This window comes from Tachypleus tridentatus, chromosome 3, assembly GCF_004210375.1.
Source record: "Tachypleus tridentatus isolate NWPU-2018 chromosome 3, ASM421037v1, whole genome shotgun sequence".
Classification (NCBI taxonomy): Eukaryota; Metazoa; Arthropoda; class Merostomata; order Xiphosura; family Limulidae; genus Tachypleus; species Tachypleus tridentatus.
Window position 1 is genome coordinate 39,876,989 of NC_134827.1, and position 23,178 is coordinate 39,900,166.

General features: G+C 35.2%; 1 protein-coding gene across 2 annotated transcripts in view; it reads left to right on the forward strand.

Moving 5' to 3' along the window:
• Window positions 1-1,007: 1,007 nt before the first annotated feature.
• The window catches only part of LOC143246737 (uncharacterized), a 56,435-nt gene continuing 34,264 nt past the window's right edge, over window positions 1,008-23,178 (forward strand). Inside the window, exons 1-2 of one of the 2 annotated variants that reach the window (XM_076493831.1) lie at window positions 1,008-1,179; window positions 1,390-1,544. In XM_076493831.1, the coding sequence (XP_076349946.1) occupies window positions 1,427-1,544 (118 nt within the window). In that variant the 5' untranslated portion in view covers window positions 1,008-1,179; window positions 1,390-1,426. The remainder of the gene's footprint in view (window positions 1,180-1,389; window positions 1,545-23,178) is intronic. The other variant, XM_076493829.1, reaches the window with a different exon arrangement.

A 23,178-nucleotide genomic window follows, 5' to 3' on the forward strand; every position in this document is an offset into this window, starting at 1 on the left:
TAATATTGTAAATCCCCTTGCTTATCGTTTACAAAATTAGAAGTACTATATTTCACCATTCCTGGTATTCAACAGCTGATAACATCCGCCGTATAGACAGCTACGTGTCTTCTAATCGTATAATTAACTATCGCTTATAATGCAACCTTATTCAAAATTGCAAAATGTGCTTGAATTCAGGACTTTATAACATGCATAGTGGCATGCTAACCATTAGACCACACCAGAACTAGAAATACCGATAAATATCTTTAAACCATCTTAATAAAGCTATTTGTTGTTATCGCTCAACAACAGTTACTGGTTTTTACAAGTTATATACAAGTTTAGGTCACGCAGTTTTACTCATAACCATTGTGGGCCCGGCATGACCAGGTGGGTTAAGGCGTTAGATTCTTAATCCGAGGGTCGTGGATTTGAATCCCAGTCGCACCAAACATGCTCGTCCCTTCAGCCGTGGGGGTGTTATAAGTTCAGTCAATCCCACTATTCGTTGGTAAAAGAGTAGCCCAAGAGTTGGCGGTGGGTGGTGATGACTAGCTGCCTTCCCTCCAGTGTTACACTGGTAAATTAGGGACGGCTAGCGCAGACAGCCCTCGAGTAGCTTTGCGCGAAATTAAAAACAAACAACCATTTTGAAGTGAATTGTTTGGTTGTTGCCTAATGTAAAGTTCCTCAAGGCTTAGCGACGATCTTTCTTCTCTTTTCCTCTTATTTACATTAACGACTGGGCAAACCAATTAATATTACATAATTTATGGGTGTAGAGGCAGGGGTGACTTACTAGGGAAACGACATAGAGCCAATTTAATTTTCTGCAACATACACTCATATTTTTACATTAGATACAAGCTATAACGTGAAAACTCTACACTTGGTCTTAGCAACTGAAAGTACGACAATGGACCAACAAAATAATCTCTCTTGTAACTTCCCGTGACTTCACGTGAAAACTTTGCTTTGAGATCAATGGCCTGTCGCCCATCTACTTGGTTTGCAGACGACGTTCAGTGATACATAGAGAAACCACGAACGCTCGCGAATTGAACGAGATTATACGATATTTTACAGTTCGTTCAATGCAAACGAATTACTCGATACTCACCAGAGCTGGCACTAATTTTACGAAGTTTACTGGAGAAATAAAGGTCCTTAAATATTTCCTTCTTCTACATACACGTAAGAACAATCTATTTATTATTTTCTAGAGACGTTAAATACCAGTTTTGATTATAGAACTAAACACTACTGTACTTGTATAACTGTATCTAATGGTTAACTGGTGTGTCATAATTAGTAATGATAATATTAGAATATATTTTCTTTAAAACCTCTGAACCGTTAATTACAGCTATAGTCTGATAAAGTGTGTTTTTTAAAACTTTCAAGGACAACCTAACTCCAAGGTGTATCACACGCATACAGTATGGACACCTCATCAGTGGAATTCATCGATTACTATGGTTACGATATGGATCACGTAGAGATGTTCTTGGATCCAAAGGACTCAGATTTTGCTCCAGAATTTCAGTCCGACAGCTTCGGTAAGTTCTGTGTTTAATTTTACTCTGAACAGATATAAGAACATAAATTTATATTAAATGATTCGTTGGTGTGAGATAAACAATTGAGGTTTTATCAAATAATCTTGTCTTGACGTGGAATAACAGGTTTATATATAAAAGTGATTTTTCCAGCTGTTGCCTGGAGATCCGAAATTCTACTGTTATAAATGACGTCATTATTATTTAATGTTTAGTCGCATCACTAAACTGAAACCTATATAAGCTAACTTACCTTTATTTATTCTTAGATTTTAATCTTTTCTTGTGAGAAATTTTTAATGTGCATTCCTTCACCGCAGAAAGTGTGCAGGTGTTTAATTACGATGTATTAATAAGTATATTCAATCAATTTATGCTGACTTTTTTTAATTGATGTTCTTAAAGATGGTGCTTCTTTACCAAGAAAACACACCAGAACATGATGCTATGTACCTCTGAACGGACAGTCTGTCTAACAGTGTCACATCATGACAAAACAACATACCAGAACATGATGATGTGTACCTCTGAACGGACAGTCTGTCTAACAGTGTCACATCATGACAAAACAACATACCAGAACATGATGGTGTGTACCTCTGAACGGACAGTCTGTCTAACAGTGTCACATCATGACAAAACAACATACCAGAACATGATGGTGTGTACCTCTGAACGGACAGTCTGTCTAACAGTTTAACATCATGACAAAACAACATACTAGAACGTGATGCTACGTACCTCTGAACGGACAGTCTGTCTAACAGTTTAACATGATGACAAAACAACATACCAGAACATGATGGTGTGTACCTCTGAACGGACAGTCTGTCTAACAGTTTAACATCATGACAAAACAACATACTAGAACGTGATGCTACGTACCTCTGAACGGACAGTCTGTATAACAGTGTCACATCATGACAAAACAACATACCAGAACATGATGGTGTGTACCTCTGAACGGACAGTCTGTCTAACAGTGTCACATCATGACAAAACAACATACCAGAACATGATGATGTGTACCTCTGAACGGACAGTCTGTCTAACAGTTTAACATGATGACAAAACAACATACCAGAACATGATGATGTGTACCTCTGAACGGACAGTCTGTATAACAGTGTCACATCATGACAAAACAACACACCAGAACATGATGGTGTGTACCTCTGAACGGACAGTCTGTCTAACAGTTTAACATCATGACAAAACAACATACTAGAACGTGATGCTACGTACCTCTGAACGGACAGTCTGTATAACAGTGTCACATCATGACAAAACAACATACCAGAACATGATGGTGTGTACCTCTGAACGGACAGTCTGTCTAACAGTGTCACATCATGACAAAACAACATACCAGAACATGATGATGTGTACCTCTGAACGGACAGTCTGTCTAACAGTTTAACATGATGACAAAACAACATACCAGAACATGATGATGTGTACCTCTGAACGGACAGTCTGTCTAACAGTGTCACATCATGACAAAACAACACACCAGAACATGATGGTGTGTACTTCTGAAAGGACAGTCTATATTGAAAAACTAGCGACATTTTCGAAATTTTGCGTCATCCATGTTCAACCAATGCCTTACAATCTATCAACAAATTCGAGAAAACCATTTTCAAAAAGTTATTGAACTATAACAAGGATGAAATATTAAGGTAATCGTGAATGGTATTGATGCGCTTCCAATACTCGACAATTCATTTACCATTGAACAAAGGCTTTGTACTGAAGAGATGCGTTAGTTTAATATGTATATCGTAAGCCAGGTTTCTATTGGCACAATATACTTTAATTAAGCAAAATATCTTACATTTAAAAGAGCGAAGGCCGAGCACGGTCAGGTGGTTAAGGCACTCGACTCGTAATCTGTGGGTTGCGGGTTCGAATCCCAGTCAACCAAGCATGCTCACCCTTTCGGCCGTGGGGGCGTTATAATGTAACGGGCAACCCTACTATTCGTTGGTAAAAGAGTAGCCCAAGAGTTGGCGATAGGTGATGATGAATAGCTGCCTTCCCTCTTGTCTTCCACTGCTAAATTAGGGACAGCTAGCGCAGATAGCCCTTGTGTAGTTTTACGCGACATTTAAAACAAACAAACCACACCAGAGGTCGCAGTTTTTAGCTTTATTACTATTATTTTTTATTCTGTACCAGAAATACCAAAAGTATCACATACTCCTAGTTTATCTTAGTTTGTTCGATGTGTACATTTTTTCTTTTATATTTGCTTTGAAGAATCGTCAGACATGACACCACAAGTTTTTTTAGCCTAACCTATCACCAACTAGGCAACCAAAGGAGCTAATATTTGAGGGCGAACTCACTCTAGAAGTAAACGGAGACACAACATTTTTTTAGTAGATTTGAAACAACTTATACCTAGTTGATTTTATTCATTTTGTAATTATATTAGCCGTTAATTAATATTGTTTGTCTGTGAGCTTAAAACGTGGTCCAATGCACATGGAATTATTTAGAAACTTTAAAAAAAAAAAAGAAAAAAGAAAGCGTGCTGTTGAAATTTAAACTGTTTCCCAGATGTCGCTGTGTATTGCGAAATAATCCCAAGTTTTTCCTCTGGAGATATGGTAACCCTAATCCGACCGATGGAGAAATAGAGATATGTATGTTAACGTTTGAGAAAAATCCGGAAGCAAGTCTCGCAACTTCATGAGCTGCACGTGTATGGCTCATTTACGTCATCGGGTGTAAAGATATTCAATGGCTCATTCTTATTTGTATCGAAGCCAAATTTATGACGAGATGTCTCCCTTACGCCTTCTCTACGTGACAAACATATTTTATGTGAATTTTCTTTAATGATTCCCCTAGTGGGAAAATGGTACATTTATGGGCTTCCAATACTAAAATCCTGGGTTCGATTCCCCATGGTGGAAACAGCACATAGTCTCATTTGACTTTGCTCTAGAACAAACAGACATTGTTAATGACTCACTAATTGGCGTTATACAATGTTTAGTATGGAATAATGATCAGTTTGGAAGCTGTAGTCATAGTATTGTGTGTATATTTTACATAATGTAGAGTGTCGGCCATTGTACATGTGCGCAGTGCATGTTGTGGGCCAGAAGCCACCATCAATGTACATATAAACACACGAACGTGCATCACATACTTCAGAACAAACAGATTTGTATTCAACAAAATGATCGAGTCCATATGCATGGAGTTGTTCCCCGAGGGTGCTCCCTTGTTTATGTTTTTGTATTGTATTAATTCACGCCATGGATTACAATTCTAAGTCGTTCGAAATATAGGAAGATTTTAGGAATACCAACTTCCAACTTAACAAGCATTTTCTAAAAATGTAACTGTTGTTGGTAAGGAGAAATTATAAATTACAGATATTACAAAAAATTGTTACTTTGTAAAAATGTTAGAAACACGATAATACCAAAATACATTTTTAATTACAGAACTGTTTCAAATTCCAACATCGGTTTAAAACTCAAAAGGTTTAGTTCACAATATTACAATTACAAAACGTTATTTATTTAAGTGAGTTTGGTTTGAATTTCGCCCAAAGTTACACGAGGACTATCTGCGCTAGCTATCTCTAATTTAGCAAGGTAAGACTAGAGGGAAGGCAGCTAGTCATCACCACCCACCGCCATCTCTTGAGATACTCTTTTACCAACGAATAGTGGGGGTAACCGTCACATTATAACGCCTCCACAGCTGAAAGAGCGAGCATGTTTGGTGTGATACGGATTCGAACTCTCGACTCTCGGATTACGAGTCGAGTGCCTCAACAACTTGACCACGCCGCGCCTTTATTTAAGAGGTTTTGGATACTACCAAATGTTTAGAAATAATATTTATACGATAACGATATACATTTATTAAATAACATTGTTAAGAAAAACAAACATTATCAACACAAACTTCAAAATAAATATCGGTTTATAGATAAACATCCATACGAAAGATGTTTTTCATATTATCGTGTATATAATATTTATTGTATTTCTTTTTCACTTGACAAATTAGTCGCTAATGTAAAGCTAGTCGCAAACAGCGCCACTGACGTTATCCAAGTGTCTGTGCCTTTGATAATAAAGTTTAAGCCTTTTTTTTCGTCTCAGAAAACTTAAGAACTCTATTGTATTACATGTATTAGCCTTACGTTAGGCTAAACGCCATATATATTTTACAGTTAAGCATAAAAAACTGCTGAGGCCTTTATTTTTTTTAGAGCACAAGATTAGGAACTCCCAAAGTAGCACACACCTTTACAGATTCCTGTCTACGCGTCCGAAAATGTCAGCAAATTTATAGTAACTGTTTCAAAACTTCTGTTTGACTGCAACGAAAGTCGTTGAGAATTCCAAAAGCAGCCCTCAGAGGTGAAGCTGAAATTTTGAAATTGTAGTTAAAAATAAATGATAAGTTGGGTTAAATTAAAACAATGTTTTATTTGATTTTTTTTATATCTTTATATCACTGCAGTACCATTTTTCTGCCGATAGAACTATCTGCGTGTCAGTATTCGCAAGATTGTGTTTGGTTCATGAATGGAAGGGTGTGTGAACCCCTCTAAAGCAGCCACCTTCGGGACTGAGACAAACTGGCCTGATTAGAGGGGTTCCACTGTACTGGATTAGAGTCTTATTTAAGACTGAGTAAAATCCCATAATTCCTCCAGGTGTAACTAAAGCGACGTAACAATGTATCTCACGACGGCTGGTATGGGTATTAAAGCCTTTGTTAAAATAAAGTAAAGAAATGTTCTTTAAACCTCGTGCGAAGCAACACGTGGATCTGGCCAGGCTCGCATTAAGGACTAGAAACAATCTATGTAGGGGGCCTCAGAACAAATATCTTTAAATGCTATTTATTACCGTTCAGCATGGCCAGGTGGTGAGGGAGTTCGACTCGTAATCTGAAGGTTGTGGGTTGGAATCCCCGTTACACCAAGCATGCTCGCCCTTTCAGCCGTCGGGGCGTTGTAAAATTACGGTCAATCCCACTATTCGTTGGTAAAAGAGTAGCCCAAGAGTTGGCGGTGGGTGGTGATGACTAGCTGCCTTCCTTCCAGTCGTACACTGCTAATTTAGGAACGGCTAGCGCAGGTAGCCTTCGTGTAGCTTTGCGCGAAATTCAAAACAAACAGACACTCTAGTCTATCATTTCTAAATTAGGGACGGTTAACATTCATCGCTCTTGAGTAGTTTAGGGTATAATATAACAAAACAAAGTGTGATTACTTTTATTTTATGTCTTCACCAATATTTGCTTTCAATTCAGTTTCTATTTCATTTAAATTTGGAGAAAAATCAAAATGTAGACATTTAAAAAATCATAACACATATCGCTTTTGTGTTTTTATATTGTAATTAAGTTTCGTTTCTTTCATTAAATGTATATTATTATATCACTCGAGCCCGGCATGGCCAAGCGTGCCCTCGAGTAGCTTTGTGCGAAATTCAAAAGCAAACAAACAAAAAGTTATATTACTTTTTAAATTTTTTTATTAAGTCCCGTATTCGAAAGTACAAAGGCTTGGTGTGAGGCTTAGTGAGCGCAAGATGGACTCGCTGTATCGTTTGTAACCAACGATATATTTATATCTTTACAACACGTTTGTAACTGTTTTCATCTTGTTGATTTCGTCATAGGTGAGTTTTGTCATGATTTTTAAATTATTATTATTGATAAGGGCCATAAACTAAAAACTGTGTGATATTGTCTCGAGGTTCGCATAAAGCTTAAAAGTAAAAAAAAAACAAAATCGCCTAACTCCTGAGCGTAAACACTTGTACGGAAATTCCCCGAAAGCAGAACCCAGACATGGCAATATAATATTTGATTTTTTCTTTTCTTTTCATTTTATTCGCACCAACTACTGAGGTCATTACGAATACGAATAAAGTAGACTAAAAATAACCTTGAACTTGCATGAGTTTCCCAACGTAAAAGTTCACTTATTTCTTAACTGGTTTCAAGAAGCTGTTTGGCCTAAAGATGGACCTTGTAATATCGGTTACAGATACATATAAGTTTAACTATAAAGTAAGACAGAAGTGAATGGAAGCAGTATTTTATGTACAGTATTATACATATATGCATAATTAACCATGTTTTTGTTGAAAGTTATTGATAATAAATTTCACACACTCTTAACATTTTTATGATGTATCTTTAAAAAGCTTCTTTCATTCCAACACTCAGACACGTTTTGGTATTCAAATAATAACTGTTACTGACGTCACTGATGGCGATTCTATGATAGTAAAACATGTGACATTCAAATATTAAATCTTGATTTTATGTAACTGGTTTACGTTAGACACATAAAAGAATACTTGTTATATAAAATGTCTACCACAGCTATACATGTCTAAATATGTTGACTCAAGTGTTGGAAGTATAAATTGTGTATATTTATAACAGTTTCGTTGCTGTGAGATCGGCATGGCCTAGCAATTAGCGTGCTGCGTACCAGTGGAACCAGTGCTCAATACATTCTGCCGATGGCGGTATAATCCTGCTATTCTGTTAAAAAAAACGAGGGACAAATTCACCGTGGCGACGAGTGATGGTGTTTAGTGGATTTCACAAAAAGACCCAAAACTCGAGCGATTTCGTCAGATATTCGAAAGTTCTCTAGTTTTTATCTTTTTTTAAAAATTTTAAACAACAATATATAAAAAATATTGATTTAAAAATTTTGTAGATAGTTTATATTTCGACAAAAAAGGTCACATTTTAGGCCTAATTTGAAAGTTTCTTTTTTGACATACACATTTAATAATAATAATTTACTTTGTTAAATCTTGTTTCCGGGTTAATTAATCTTGACTTCTTTTGTTAAATTTCATGTTACGTATTGTGGTGCTCGTGCATTTGTCGTAAAGCCTAGAGCTGCACAATGGTCTAGTCCAGGCACAAATTTTAAATTTTAGTGATTGTTGGTTCCTAGACTTAGCGATAAGCCACAATTTATATTAATATTTGTTTTTAACTGTACGTGATATGTTTCATTTTGTCACACGGTGATTGAGCTATAAATCTGCTGGCTTATCACGCTAAAAACCGGGTTTCAGTACCCGCGGTTGGTTCACTACAGATAGTTCATTGTGTAGCTTTGTGCTTAACAGTGAACAAAACGTTTTTGATTTGTAAGACTGCTGAACATTGTTGTTTGTTACATGAAAAATTTCACTGTTTACCCACATCTCAAGCCCGATGTGTTGATCATAGTTAGAGATTAGCGACTTAGCTAGTTCATGTTCAGATTAGGTTTTAGGCTACGAATTAGAAGTGCTTCCTTTTTTCTTAATGTCCATTCAACTCTCGCTGACTATTATTTTAAAGTGTCGAGTGTTAGGTTTTTCTATACAGCTTTACTTTTGAATTTCGCGCAAAGCTACACGAGGGCTACCTGCGCTAGCTGTCCCTAATTTAGCAGTGTAAGACCAGAGGGAAAGCAGCTAGTCATCACCACCCACCACCAACTCTTGGGCTATTCTTTTACCAACGAATAGTGGGATTGACCGTCACATTATAACTCCATAGCTGAAAGGGCGAGTATGTTTGGTGCGACAGGGATTCGAACCTTCGACCCTCAGATTATCAGTTGAGCGCCTTAACCACCTGGCCATGCCGGGTCCAGCCTTTTCTTAGGTGGTTGTAAGTTCCAGAGTTATTGAAGGGGCTCTTATGCGCATACTTCTCGTTTCTAGTAGTTAAGATTCGAGTTGTTGAACTAATATAGACTTGCCTGCAGTAAGGACATTTGTATACAACCAGTGACCAAAGTTTTAAGATATTTTGATGAAATATCAGTGATTGATATTATTGTATTTCTAACAGACTGTAAATAAGTGTTTTGTGTGGTCAAATAATTCGACTAAATCCAGTCCGTCTAGTATAGCTTTTGATACAATTGGCTTGAATAACATGTTTAACTTTTTATTTTATACGACAGAAATATCTATAGACAGCACGCGTTGAGAGAGTGGCCACCAGTTTCGCTACTGTCACTAACCCTAGTCGCTAATCTTTTATAGACATCTTTTAAAAGAGATAGCTGCCTATCGTGTGAAAACGAACAGCTGCAGGTGTTGCGAAATATCAGATACTGTCTTTTGGCCAACGTTACAAAATGCACTAATTTAATATTTGTTGGGTTATTGGTATAGTTTGTCAAAATATTAAAGGGCATGTTTGAGAGTCTTCCCCATTTTATGTCGCTGGTGGTTGCCCTTGTACTCATGATTGTAAACCCGTACGCGACACTGTTGGATTCGATGCGTATGAGTTGTTACTAGCAGGCGTTGTGCAATTCAACTAGGGTTAATGCTCAGCAGGAGTCTCACGTTTCAGCCGATAGTCTATTTGGGATTATGTTCTTTAGTTGACAGTGTAATCTCTTATAACTTGGATATTGGACTATTTTCAAATTTATAGCGTAATATTTCTACATACTTTATTTCTAAGAATAAACCAGTTACCGGTTATGATAAATTCATAACTTGTTTCATTGAAAGGCTTAACTACGACATTTTCTCAAATGGTAAAATTAAGAACGAATGGGATTCGAACCAGCAAATTTGTCGTGCTAATGCATCTGGGAAGTCTCAGTTTTCATATCACTGATTAGTAAGAACCGACTTTGGCAGGCTAAGAATCTCACTGAAATTATATTAACTATTTACAGAATTTGATACTTGAAAATTAAAACTAATCCACATTTTAGTGGGGTTGGGATCGTCTTCCTCTCATTTTATATTGGGATCACTGTAAAAAACGTATTCCATTGACAATTTTGAATAGTTTTACGAAATGAAATTTTGTACACAGGAACACACGCACATGCACATATTAGCAAAACATTATGCAGTTAGATTGATATCTTTATTACAACAGTACGTCTTTAAATACAGAATTTTTTGAAAAATAAAAAATATATATTTCTAATAGCAGACGTAAAAATCTAAGCCCACTCGTCTTAGGCTTAACGTTAGTTAAGCCTTATTGAGTACAGCTTATATTTGATAAAGAGATAAACTAATACTGTAACTTGTGTTCGTGTTTTTTATTTTTTCTTTCTCTTTAGTTAAGGCTTAGATTTACTGTACTATGAATAAATAAACTTATAATGCTACTCAACAACCTAACTGTAGGTATTTTTAAAAACTGGTACGCTTTTAATATATTGTATATAATGTCTAATAAAGTATATTTATTAAAACCGCCTTTTGTTATACATGCTTTGAAATGAAGTGTGCGCGTATTTCCAAGACAGATAACAACTGAGTATTATTATACGACATTCAGCATCACCATGTTAATTCACGTCGTAAAATCCAAGTTATTAATTGCACATTTTAGCGGGTTTACTACGGTATTGCGTCATTTTAAAGGCTAATTTATACCAATTACCCTGAAAAAATGAAACATTTAATTCGGTATACTAGTAGGGTCTTAACACTAAAGTCAAGTATTTGTATACTTGTTACTTACTACCACAGAGAAGATATTATTGAAGATATTGAAATCGGGTCCTTTTGTGTTGTGTGCGTGCGTGAATCTGTTTGTATTTTCGCGTGTGTATATTGAAAACTAATACACAAATGTATGCAAAAGTTTTACACAAGATAAGAAATCATCATGGGACTATCCTTCTTAACTTTGGCCCAGATCCAAATCTGGATCTCTTTGTAGCATTTTTTTTAAAACGATGAGATAGGGCATTTTTGTAATATTGTAAAGTTTGATCGGATCTGTACAAAATTTCATGGATACATTAAGGTAGGGACTCTTCGCCACACTTCACAGAAGAAAAATCTGGATCGTTAAAATTTCCGGATCCGAAGATGATTTTCTGAGTTTTCAAAGGTGAAAAAAAGGTATTAGGGTATGAAACCTCTCTGATTGATCTTGCTTATTACTGGTGAAATTAATATATTGTTTTTTGCTTGTTTCAACATCTTTGTAGAGAACGTACTAAAATGTTCGATAAAATCAATATTTTTTTTTCTGCAAAATATATAGTCCGGGTTTCAATACCCTTGGTGGGCAGAGTACAGACAGCCCATTGTGTTATTTTGTGCTTAATTTCTAACAAACAAACAACAACAACAAAACTAAAATATATAGAAACTGTTTTCATACACTCTTGTTAACTGCAACACTGAAGTTATTTTGTATTTTTGACTTAACTGTTGTTAAGATCCCTATGACCAACATACTCGTTGACGAACTTGTACATAAGTAGTTTTCAGATAAATATATTTAAAAGGTCATACGGACGACTTCGATAATTCTAGGGTTAAGGCACACTTTTTATGTCTTTTTTTTTTTTTTTACTCAGTTGTGTTTATGTAACCACTAATGTTTGGTGGGGAACTATATCTTGAACTTTGTGGGTGAACAACCCTAAACTAACTTGAGGTGACAAGGGTGAAAGCATCGTGGAGGATATTTTATTGTAGGGAGGAGATATATTTATACATATTTGACTGCGTTACGTCCTAAAATATCAGGCTTCGTGCGCTTTCTAGGTCTGTATGTGGGTCGTCGTATAGACAAACGTGTTAGATACTCGAGAAGCACTGTGTAAGACTTAACAGTTTACTAAAAGGATTAAAGAGTGCTTCCTTTTACGGTGAAGTTGGAAAATTTTGAAACAAAATCGTCCTTTTCAGAATAACTGTGACACTCTTAATGTAAAAGGCGCCACAGTAATCTTGCTATATTGTTCTTGTATAGTCACGTGGTTTCCGAATCTAACGCGTCTGTATATATCATCTAATCTACATCTCTAGTTGTTGTTGTTTTTTTATTGCGGTGCGCTATGTTCTCTTTGTGTTTAATTTATGTAGTCGTAACTACTATTGTTATTTTTTTACTTTTGAAGATCATGTAACTTTCATATTTTAGCTTAGAAGTTTCAGCTTTTTTTTTCTAGAGGGAGTTAGTTGTTCTAATTTGAAACAATATATGTGGTTAATTTAATAGTTGCTTGTGGTTTTAATGCAATTAAGAGTAGCATTTTCTGAGCAATGGTGGTTGTGTATACTGAATGTTAAAGACTTTTGCATAAAGTAACATGATAAGCTAACATTCTCAAGAGTTTTTTGCTTCAACTCACCAAACGTGGATTTTTTTAGTCAAACTTTTTACGTTCTAAATTTGTAAGTTTACAGTTATTGGAATTTAGGCCTACAAGACGATGTGTGTTGGAGATTTTAAGGTTTTCGTGTTTTGTTTTTAAAAAGGTTTTAAACACTGAGATCATGTAAACACTTGTTATTGTCGGTTGTCCGTGGAAACTACAATAAAGGTTCGGATTAAGTCAACGAAAACTGCGAAACAATAGAATGTTTTAAATAAAACAAACGAGGTGGTTAAAATAGCTTGTGAAGAGCTGTCCTGTTTATTTATACATTTCACTGAAATTAACTCACTTCCAATTACAAGATATAGTAAAGCTTCCGTTATTTAATACTGGATTTCCATAACCTGGTTATGAAACACAAGTCGATCAGGAAAAAAATCCGGGTGAAAGAGATTTTTTAAAGCACTCTTGAGGGTAATGAGTGGGAATGGTAGGCTTATCTCCTGTTTAGACCTACAAGTTAAGACTAACGCCCAGAGATATGTTTAAAGAGTGTTTATAACTCTGTAAACCTGTAGCCATATTTTTATTTTCATCTATCCAAAGTGTTTACTAATTAGTTTTAAACGTACTACTACTTATAATGTGTTAGTTATACCAGATTTTTACAGGAGTCTGAAATGGTGATTTAATCTATCTTAACCCTAGGGGTTCTTAGACGTCTTGCAAAGTACGAGCGGGTAATTCTAATAGTTACTCAAAACACATCATGTATTAATTTGTGTATTTTATTGACGTTAGTAGGTAATGACACATGTATACTATGTCAGTAGGGAGAAACACAGATGTATCACATTAAGTAGTGAAGGCATGGACGTATCACATTAAGTAGTGAAGGCATGGACGTATCACATTGAGGAGTTAAGATATGGATGTATCACATTAAGAAGTGAAGACATTGGATATATCACGTTAAGGAGTTCAGACATTGATGTACCACATTAAGTAGTGAAGATGATGGATATATCATTTAGGAGTAAAGATAGATTTATGACAATTAAGGGGAAAGACATTTGATATGTTACATTGAGGAGTGGAGTCATTGGATATGTCACATTGAGGAGTGAAGACATTGGATATACCACATTAAGTAGTGAAGACGTTGGATGTACCACATTAAGGAGTAAAGACATTGGATTTATCACATTTAGGAGTAAAGATAAATTTATCACATTTAAGCGTGAAGACATTGGATATACCACATTAAGTAGTGAAGACGTTGGATGTACCACATTAAGGAGTGAAGACATTGGATTTATCACATTTAAGAGTGGAAACATTGGATATGTCACATTAAGGAGTAGGAACAGGTGTACCACATTAAGGAGTTAGGACATGGACGTACCACATTAAGTAGTGAAGATATGGACGTATCACATTAAGGAGTTAAGATATGGATGGTTTGTTTTCTGTTTACCGTTTAACTCAACGTTCTCACTTGTTTCTCGTCTTTAAAAAATTTTCATTCACCAAAGATATATTTTATTCAGTACTGTAAGGGGACAATCGAAAATTTTCGTCCAGACATTCCATTTGTTTTTTAGTCATTAGATTCACATTTGACAGTAAGAGATTCTTACATTACATTAGTTAATATTTAGATGTAAGAACAGCCACCAAGGTACTGCACCCACAAATTAACATATACATAGTTTAGTTACTTAAGAAGAGACCATTGGAGAACTTATTTCTTTTGAATTTAACAGAAATATTATTGATTTTTAGCTTAACAAAATTCAAGTACCCCCAAACTGTATATTGAAACAGTTTAGAACGAACATACGTTAAAGATATGTTTGTTTTACTCAACGTTTTTGTATCACTTGTCGCGAGTACTTTCATTTCGTAGCAAAAAACAAACAAACAAACAGAACCATGTTAGGTACTTAGTTTAAGGTTTTTCACTCTCCCAAACTGGGATATGATTATCCCTCTTCGATCCGCACGCGAATATGTTATAGAAATAATGTCAAGAAGTTTAATGATTAGAATGTGTTGATTGAATGATCAGGTGAGTGTCTGCCACGAAATCTGATGAACCTCTGGTGGAGACTGGGTGAAGTTCAAGGCTGTTGGCGACTGTCTTAGTGATGACAACTTTCCTGATGCGTGGCTAGAGAGGAGATGAGAAGAAGCAGACGAAACGAACCCTCTAGCGGCGCCATCTGGTGGCAGAGATATGTAAATTTAATGCTGTGGCAAGCATCAACACAACGAGCCTGTGAATTAGTTGTGGGGGGTGTACCCCGAGAAAACCCACTTTTACAGGACAGGCGCCGAATAGCTTACCTTTCCTATGCCCAGAACTGGAAATGAAAACATGTATAAATTATTCTCACTTGAATGTGTTTATGATTCGTTCATAGATAGATATGTATTATATGAGAGTGTTATTTGATATGGTGCACTTGTCGCTGTGTGTAGAGCAGCCATAAGGGAGTTTCGTTTTTCTGCTTTGTTATAGTATTTAAGTGCTAGGAAGGTGTGGGAATTTCAATTTTTCATATTTCGTGTTGAATTTGGGTTTCGTTTTGAATTTCGCGCAAAGCTACACGAGGGCTATCTGCACTAGCCGTCCCCAATTTAGCAGTGTAAGACTAGAGGGAAGGCAGCTAGTCATCACCACCCACCGCCAAGTTTTGGGCTATTCTTTTATCAACGAATAGTAGGATTGATCGTAACATTATAATGCACCCACGGTTGAAAGGGCGAGCATGTTTGGTGGGACGGGGATTTGAACCCCTCAACCCTCAGGTTACGAGTCAAATACCTTAAGCACCTGGTCATGTCGAGCCTTAAATTTACTAAGTCTCACACCGAGTCTTAAGGCTCTGTTCTGTTCTATTTGAATCTTGTTTTTAACTCTATTTGAACAGTTGAAGGTGATTTTACACCCATACTCTATTAGGTGGTGAATAAAAGCGAAGTAAATTTGGATAAGCATGTGAGGTTTGCACCCCTTATTAATTCCTGTGACGATGTTCAAGTGGGCTTATTTATGGATTTGTTTATGTGTTTGAAATGCTCGGCCCATGCGAGACGAGTGTCGAAAATAATAGTGAGAAAGTTGGTTTATTTTTATTTCATTATTACCTAGATTGATTTTGTCTTTTTTAACATTTTTAAAGTGTTTATTGGAGCTACACCGAAAATGACACCTGTTGTTTTGAGAGGGTTTAGAATTACCCTCCAATCATTACACCATTTGATAATGGTATCCAGAGAGTTTTGAATTCTAGAATAAACGGGTTCCGCGAGATGTTCCAATCAGCAATGTTATTTGCATATTGTGAAAGTGATGTGTTTGGTAGATTCGGGAAAGGTATGTTACTGACAAAGAAAATGTAATGTGGTGGTGACAGAAACATTATGGTTATTTATTAGATCAGTAAAGCTCCAACTGGTGGTAGGAACTGTTACTTCCTGGTGTCTGTAAGAGAGGTGAAACGTAACTGTATTCAGGTGCTTAATACACTTGCGATGTGTTGACAGGTTAGGTTTCCCGATTAAAAATATTTTCAATTATTGACTTTTAACCAATTGTTTCAGTAAAGCATGACAGAATCTTTGTAATATCAACCTTCACGTGGACTTTTATTTTGTTTTACTTGTTATATTCAAACAAAGGTATATTAGGGTTATATGTGTTAGCCATTCTTAATACTGAACTGATATGTTACAGGAAAGGTTGCACTCATTTTCAACTGTTGTATTACTCCAAGCAAATACTGGGATTTGTTTCCGTCATCCACAAGTGTGATATTGCTCCATATCTCTCATATCCATAATCCAATACGCTAGCCTTTAGGATACGTGTTTCTTTTGTTTGTTTTTTCAGACAGATAATGTTATTTTACATGTTTTTCTGGACAAGTCGTGGGTTAGTGGTCAACGTGCTCGGACTGTGGATTCGAGTATTCGTTGTTAGTGACCCATTGCTTTTAAAAAAAAACGCGCTCTGCAGTGTGGGGCGGTGTGTACTCTATAAGTGACAATTATTCGATCAGACAAGAGTAGAACAAGAGTTGGCGGTGGGTGCTTTGGACTAATAACTTCACTTCTTAGTATATCAGTTCAAAATTAGAGAAGCCTGTGTGTCGATATCCCTTCGAAATTATGAAACAAGGATAGCATGTACTAATCCCGCTTAACACAAGTCTTCTGTTTATATATCTCTGTTAGTGCCCTCTATCTTCTGAACGGTTAACCATATCTATACACACACAAATACTTGTTTGTTTTGTTTTTAGAGCAAATTCACACTGGATTATCTGCTGTGTCTACCGCTGAGAATCGAACCACGAGTTTTAGCAATGTAAGTTCGTGAACTTCCGGCTGCCCCAACGGGTGGAAAGCTTATTTTCAAGATTGTGTTACATAAAAATTATTCGTACTTTGTAATTCCTAACATTTCCTACCAATATTAATATGAATCACCATGTTTTGTACGTGCTGAACAAGTATTAAGAACAAAAATGTTCCTTTTGATGAGTGAATTTCACGAAAAAAAACGCTACCTTGCTAGTCGACTGAGTGAAAGAAACATTTAAAAGATAGGAGCATGAACGGAAAAACAAAACAAAAAAACGCAGAGAAAAAGGAAAGTGTTTCACTATACATTGGTTGTTGTTCACTTCATATAGAACCCAGGTGGTTAGGGTGCTCGACTCGCAATCTGAGAGTCACGGGTTCGAATCCCCATCACACCAAATATACTCGAGCTTTCAGTCGTAGGAGCAATATAATGTGCTGGTCAATCCCACTATTCGTTGATAAAAAAAAGTAACCCAAGAGTTAGCGGTAGGCGGTGATAACAAGCTGTCTTCCATCTAGTCTTGCGCTGCTAAATTAGGGACAGATAGCGCAGATAATCAGTGATGTCGAGAAAACCCACTTGTAGAGAAATATATATTCAAAAACGGCTCGTTTGGGTTGAGAAAATATTTTACATAGAAGAGCGAACAAAGGCGAAGAAGGTCGAAACGTTGTTCGCTCTTCTATGTAAAATATTTTCTCAACCCAAACGAGCCGTTTTTGCACATAAATAGCGCAGATAGTCTTGATGAAGCTATGCGCGAAAAACAAAACGTTATTTATTTTTCCGTGACGAACAAATTTCTTTGGAGTGAAATCAGCACATCCTTGTTCGTATCCATTTTCAGCCGGATAAAAATGCACAGTTGAAATATTATTCTGGATGATTTTGAAGGCAACAGTTGTAGAATTATCCGTATAAGCTGAGCCTAATTAAGGAACAGGTTTCACTCAGTAGAGTATTAACTTCTTTTCAGGTGGGACATTGTCATTCTCAGATTAATTTTTTGGGTTAATTCTCTTTGTGTAGAAATAGGACATGTAACATGTAACAGTAAAGAAATAGCACTTTTACACAATATTCCGGAATACTGTTAGTTGTAGAATTGTTGGTGAAACGTAAAGGTTTGGTTTGTTTAGCACGTCAATATACAAACATTTCCTCTGCCACCAGCTCAAAATTAGAATAAAACCAAAATTATTTTATAAAACTAGTGTAAAAGAAAGTGATTTAAATGTTTGACTGGATTTTCGGACATTTTGTACAATACAACCAACACAAAGTGTTATCTGTGTATAGTCGCTCCTGATCTTAAAGTGAGGAAAGACAGTTAACTATGATTAAATAGGAACAACTGAAATTAGGACTAAACAAAAAAAAACTAAAACTAGAACTAAACAAAACAACTAAAATTAGAAATAAACAACAACAACTAAAACTAGAACGAAAAACAGCTAACACTATAACTAAAAAACACAAACCAACTAGATTCAAACAATAACAGGTATTAACAGTACCAGCCAACTAGAATAAAACAATAACAGATATTAACAGTACCAGCCAACTAGAATAAAACAATAACAGTATTAACAGTACCAGCCAACTATAATCAAACAATAACAGGCATTAACAGTACCAACCAACTATAATCAAACAATAACAATATTAATAGTACCAGCCAACTATAATCAAACAATAACAGATATTAACAGTACCAGCCAACTATAATCAAACAATAACAGTATTAACAGTACCAGCCAACTACAATCAAACAATAACATGTATTAACAATACCAGCCAACTAGAATAAAACAATAACAGTATTAACAGTACCAGCCAACTATAATCAAACAATAACAGTATTAACAGTACCAGCCAACTATAATCAAACAATAGCAGGTATTAACTACCAGACAACTATAATCAAACAATAATAGTATTAACAATACCAGCCAACTATAAGCAAACAATAACAGTATTAACAGAACCAGGTAACTATAATCAAACAATAACAGTATTAACAGTACCAGCCAACTATAATCAAACAATAACAGTATTAACAGTACCAGCCAACTATAATCAAACAATAGCAGGTATTAACTACCAGGCAACTATAATCAAACAATAACAGTATTAACAGTACCAGGCAACTATAATCAAACAATAACAGTATTAACAGTACCAGGCAACTATAATCAAACAATAACAGGTATTAACAGTACCAGCCAACTATAATCAAACAATAACAGGTATTAACAGTACCAACCAACTATAATCAAACAATAACAGTATTAACAGTACCAACCAACTATAATCAAACAATAACAGTATTAACAGTACCAGGCAACTATAATCAAACAATAACAGTATTAACAGTACCAGGCAACTATAATCAAACAATAACAGTATTAACAGTACCAGGCAACTATAATCAAACAATAACAGGTATTAACAGTACCAGCCAACTATAATCAAACAATAACAGGTATTAACAGTACCAACCAACTATAATCAAACAATAACAGTATTAACAGTACCAACCAACTATAATCAAACAATAACAGTATTAACAGTACCAGCCAACTATAATCAAACAATAACAGATATTAACAGTACCAGGCAACTATAATCAAACAATAACAGTATTAACAGTACCAGCCAACTATAATCAAACAATAACAGTATTAACAGTACCAGCCAACTATAATCAAACAATAACAGATATTAACAGTACCAGGCAACTATAATAAAACAATAACAGTATTAACAGTACCAGCCAACTATAATCAAACAATAACAGTATTAACAGTACCAGCCAACTATAATCAAACAATAACAGATATTAACAGTACCAGCCAACTATAATCAAACAATAACAGGTATTAACAGTACCAACCAACTATAATCAAACAATAACAGTACCAGCCAACTATAATCAAACAATAACAGGTATTAACAGTACCAGCCAACTATAATCAAACAATAGCAGGTATTAACTACCAGGCAACTATAATCAAACAATAATAGTATTAACAATACCAGCCAACTATAAGCAAATAATAACAGTATTAACAGAACCAGGTAACTATAATCAAACAATAACAGTATTAACAGTACCAGCCAACTATAATCAAACAATAGCAGGTATTAACTACCAGGCAGCTATAATCAAACAATAATAGTATTAACAATACCAGCCAACTATAAGCAAACAATAACAGTATTAACAGAACCAGGTAACTATAATCAAACAATAACAGTATTAACAGTACCAGCCAACTATAATCAAACAATAACAGGTATTAACAGTACCAACCAACTATAATCAAACAATAACAGTATTAACAGTACCAACCAACTATAATCAAACAATAACAGTATTAACAGTACCAGGCAACTATAATCAAACAATAACAGTATTAACAGTACCAGGCAACTATAATCAAACAATAACAGGTATTAACAGTACCAGCCAACTATAATCAAACAATAACAGGTATTAACAGTACCAACCAACTATAATCAAACAATAACAGTATTAACAGTACCAACCAACTATAATCAAACAATAACAGTATTAACAGTACCAGCCAACTATAATCAAACAATAACAGATATTAACAGTACCAGGCAACTATAATCAAACAATAATAGTATTAACAGTACCAGCCAACTATAATCAAACAATAACAGTATTAACAGTACCAGCCAACTATAATCAAACAATAACAGATATTAACAGTACCAGGCAACTATAATAAAACAATAACAGTATTAACGGTACCAGGCAACTATAATCAAACAATAACAGTATTAACAGTACCAGGCAACTATAATCAAACAATAACAGGTATTAACAGTACCAACCAACTATAATCAAACAATAACAGTATTAACAGTACCAGCCAACTATAATCAAACAATAACAGTATTAACAGTACCAGGCAACTATAATCAAACAATAACAGTATTAACAGTACCAGCCAACTATAATCAAACAATAACAGTATTAACAGTACCAGCCAACTATAATCAAACAATAACAGTATTAACAGTACCAACCAACTATAATCAAACAATAACAGTATTAACAGTACCAACCAACTATAATCAAACAATAACAGTATTAACAGTACCAGGCAACTATAATCAAACAATAACAGGTATTAACAGTACCAGCCAACTATAATCAAACAATAACAGGTATTAACAGTACCAACCAACTATAATCAAACAATAACAGTATTAACAGTACCAGCCAACTATAATCAAACAATAACAGTATTAACAGTACCAGCCAACTATAATCAAACAATAACAGATATTAACAGTACCAGGCAACTATAATAAAACAATAACAGTATTAACAGTACCAGGCAACTATAATCAAACAATAACAGTATTAACAGTACCAGGCAACTATAATCAAACAATAACAGTATTAACAGTACCAACCAACTATAATCAAACAATAACAGTATTAACAGTACCAACCAACTATAATCAAACAATAACAGTATTAACAGTACCAGGCAACTATAATCAAACAATAACAGTATTAACAGTACCAGCCAACTATAATCAAACAATAACAGTATTAAGAGTACCAACCAACTATAATCAAACAATAACAGTATTAACAGTACCAACCAACTATAATCAAACAATAACAGTATTAACAGTACCAACCAACTATAATCAAACAATAACAGTATTAACAGTACCAGGCAACTATAATCAAACAATAACAGGTATTAACAGTACCAGCCAACTATAATCAAACAATAACAGGTATTAACAGTACCAACCAACTATAATCAAACAATAACAGTATTAACAGTACCAGCCAACTATAATCAAACAATAACAGTATTAACAGTACCAGGCAACTATAATCAAACAATAACAGTATTAACAGTACCAGGCAACTATAATCAAACAATAACAGGTATTAACAGTACCAGCCAACTATAATCAAACAATAACAGGTATTAACAGTACCAGCCAACTATAATCAAACAATAGCAGGTATTAACAGTACCAGCCAACTATAATCAAACAATAACAGTATTAACAGAACCAGGTAACTATAATCAAACAATAACAGTATTAACAGTACCAACCAACTATAATCAAACAATAACAGTATTAACAGAACCAGGCAACTATAATCAAACAATAACAGTATTAACAGTACCACATGGGTGGTTTGAGTTTATTTCTGAGTTAAATGTTCAGTTACTAAATATATACCTCGATAGTTATTGTAATTTTTGCATTTTCTTTTTGTTTTGTTTTTACTTTAAATTACATCATAGTTTGAGAACATTTCGGACATTGGGTCAAAATATGGGGTTTGTTTTTGGATAACTGTCCAGTATGTTAGAATATGGGTTTTGTTTTTGGATAACTGTCCGGTGTGTCAGAATATGGGTTTTGTTTTTTGGATAACTGTCCGGTGTATGTGTGTTTTTGGTTATTCCAAACACAGCAAAAAGAAAGTAGGGCTGAACATGAATAGTTCTAATCACGTGATATTTGTTCGCTATGCGTCGCAAACTACATCAAGGAACTGAAAATATTGTAGTTTGTTTGGTTTGTGCTGAGTTTCGCGCAATGCTACACGAGAGCTATCTGCGTTAGCCGTCCCTAATTTAGCAGTGTAAGACTAGAGGGAAGGCAGCTAGTTATCACTATCCACCTCCAATTTTTGGAATACTCTTTTACCAACGAAGAGTGGGATTGATCGACACTTTATAACGCCCCCATGGCTGAAAGGGCGAGCATGTTTAGTGCGACGGGAATTCGAAACCGCGACCTTCGGATTACAAGTCGAGTGCCTTAATCACCTTGCAATGCCGGGCCACGGAAGGGTTCGTAATATGTCAAATGTATGCGTTATCAGAGACTTAGGAAACAAATATTTTACCAGGAGGCATCGATTAAACATACTTCCAAAATTAATTTCTTACATATGAATTTAGGGTTAACATACATATCGTTATGAGTCAGACTCTTGAACAACCATCCGTTTAGGGTCAGGTTGTAAAGGCATTTTAGCATTTTGTTACAACGATATCGTTGTGCATTATTTGCCATTTTTAAAATTTAGAATAAATGAACAATGAGGCCTGCAGTTTTAACAC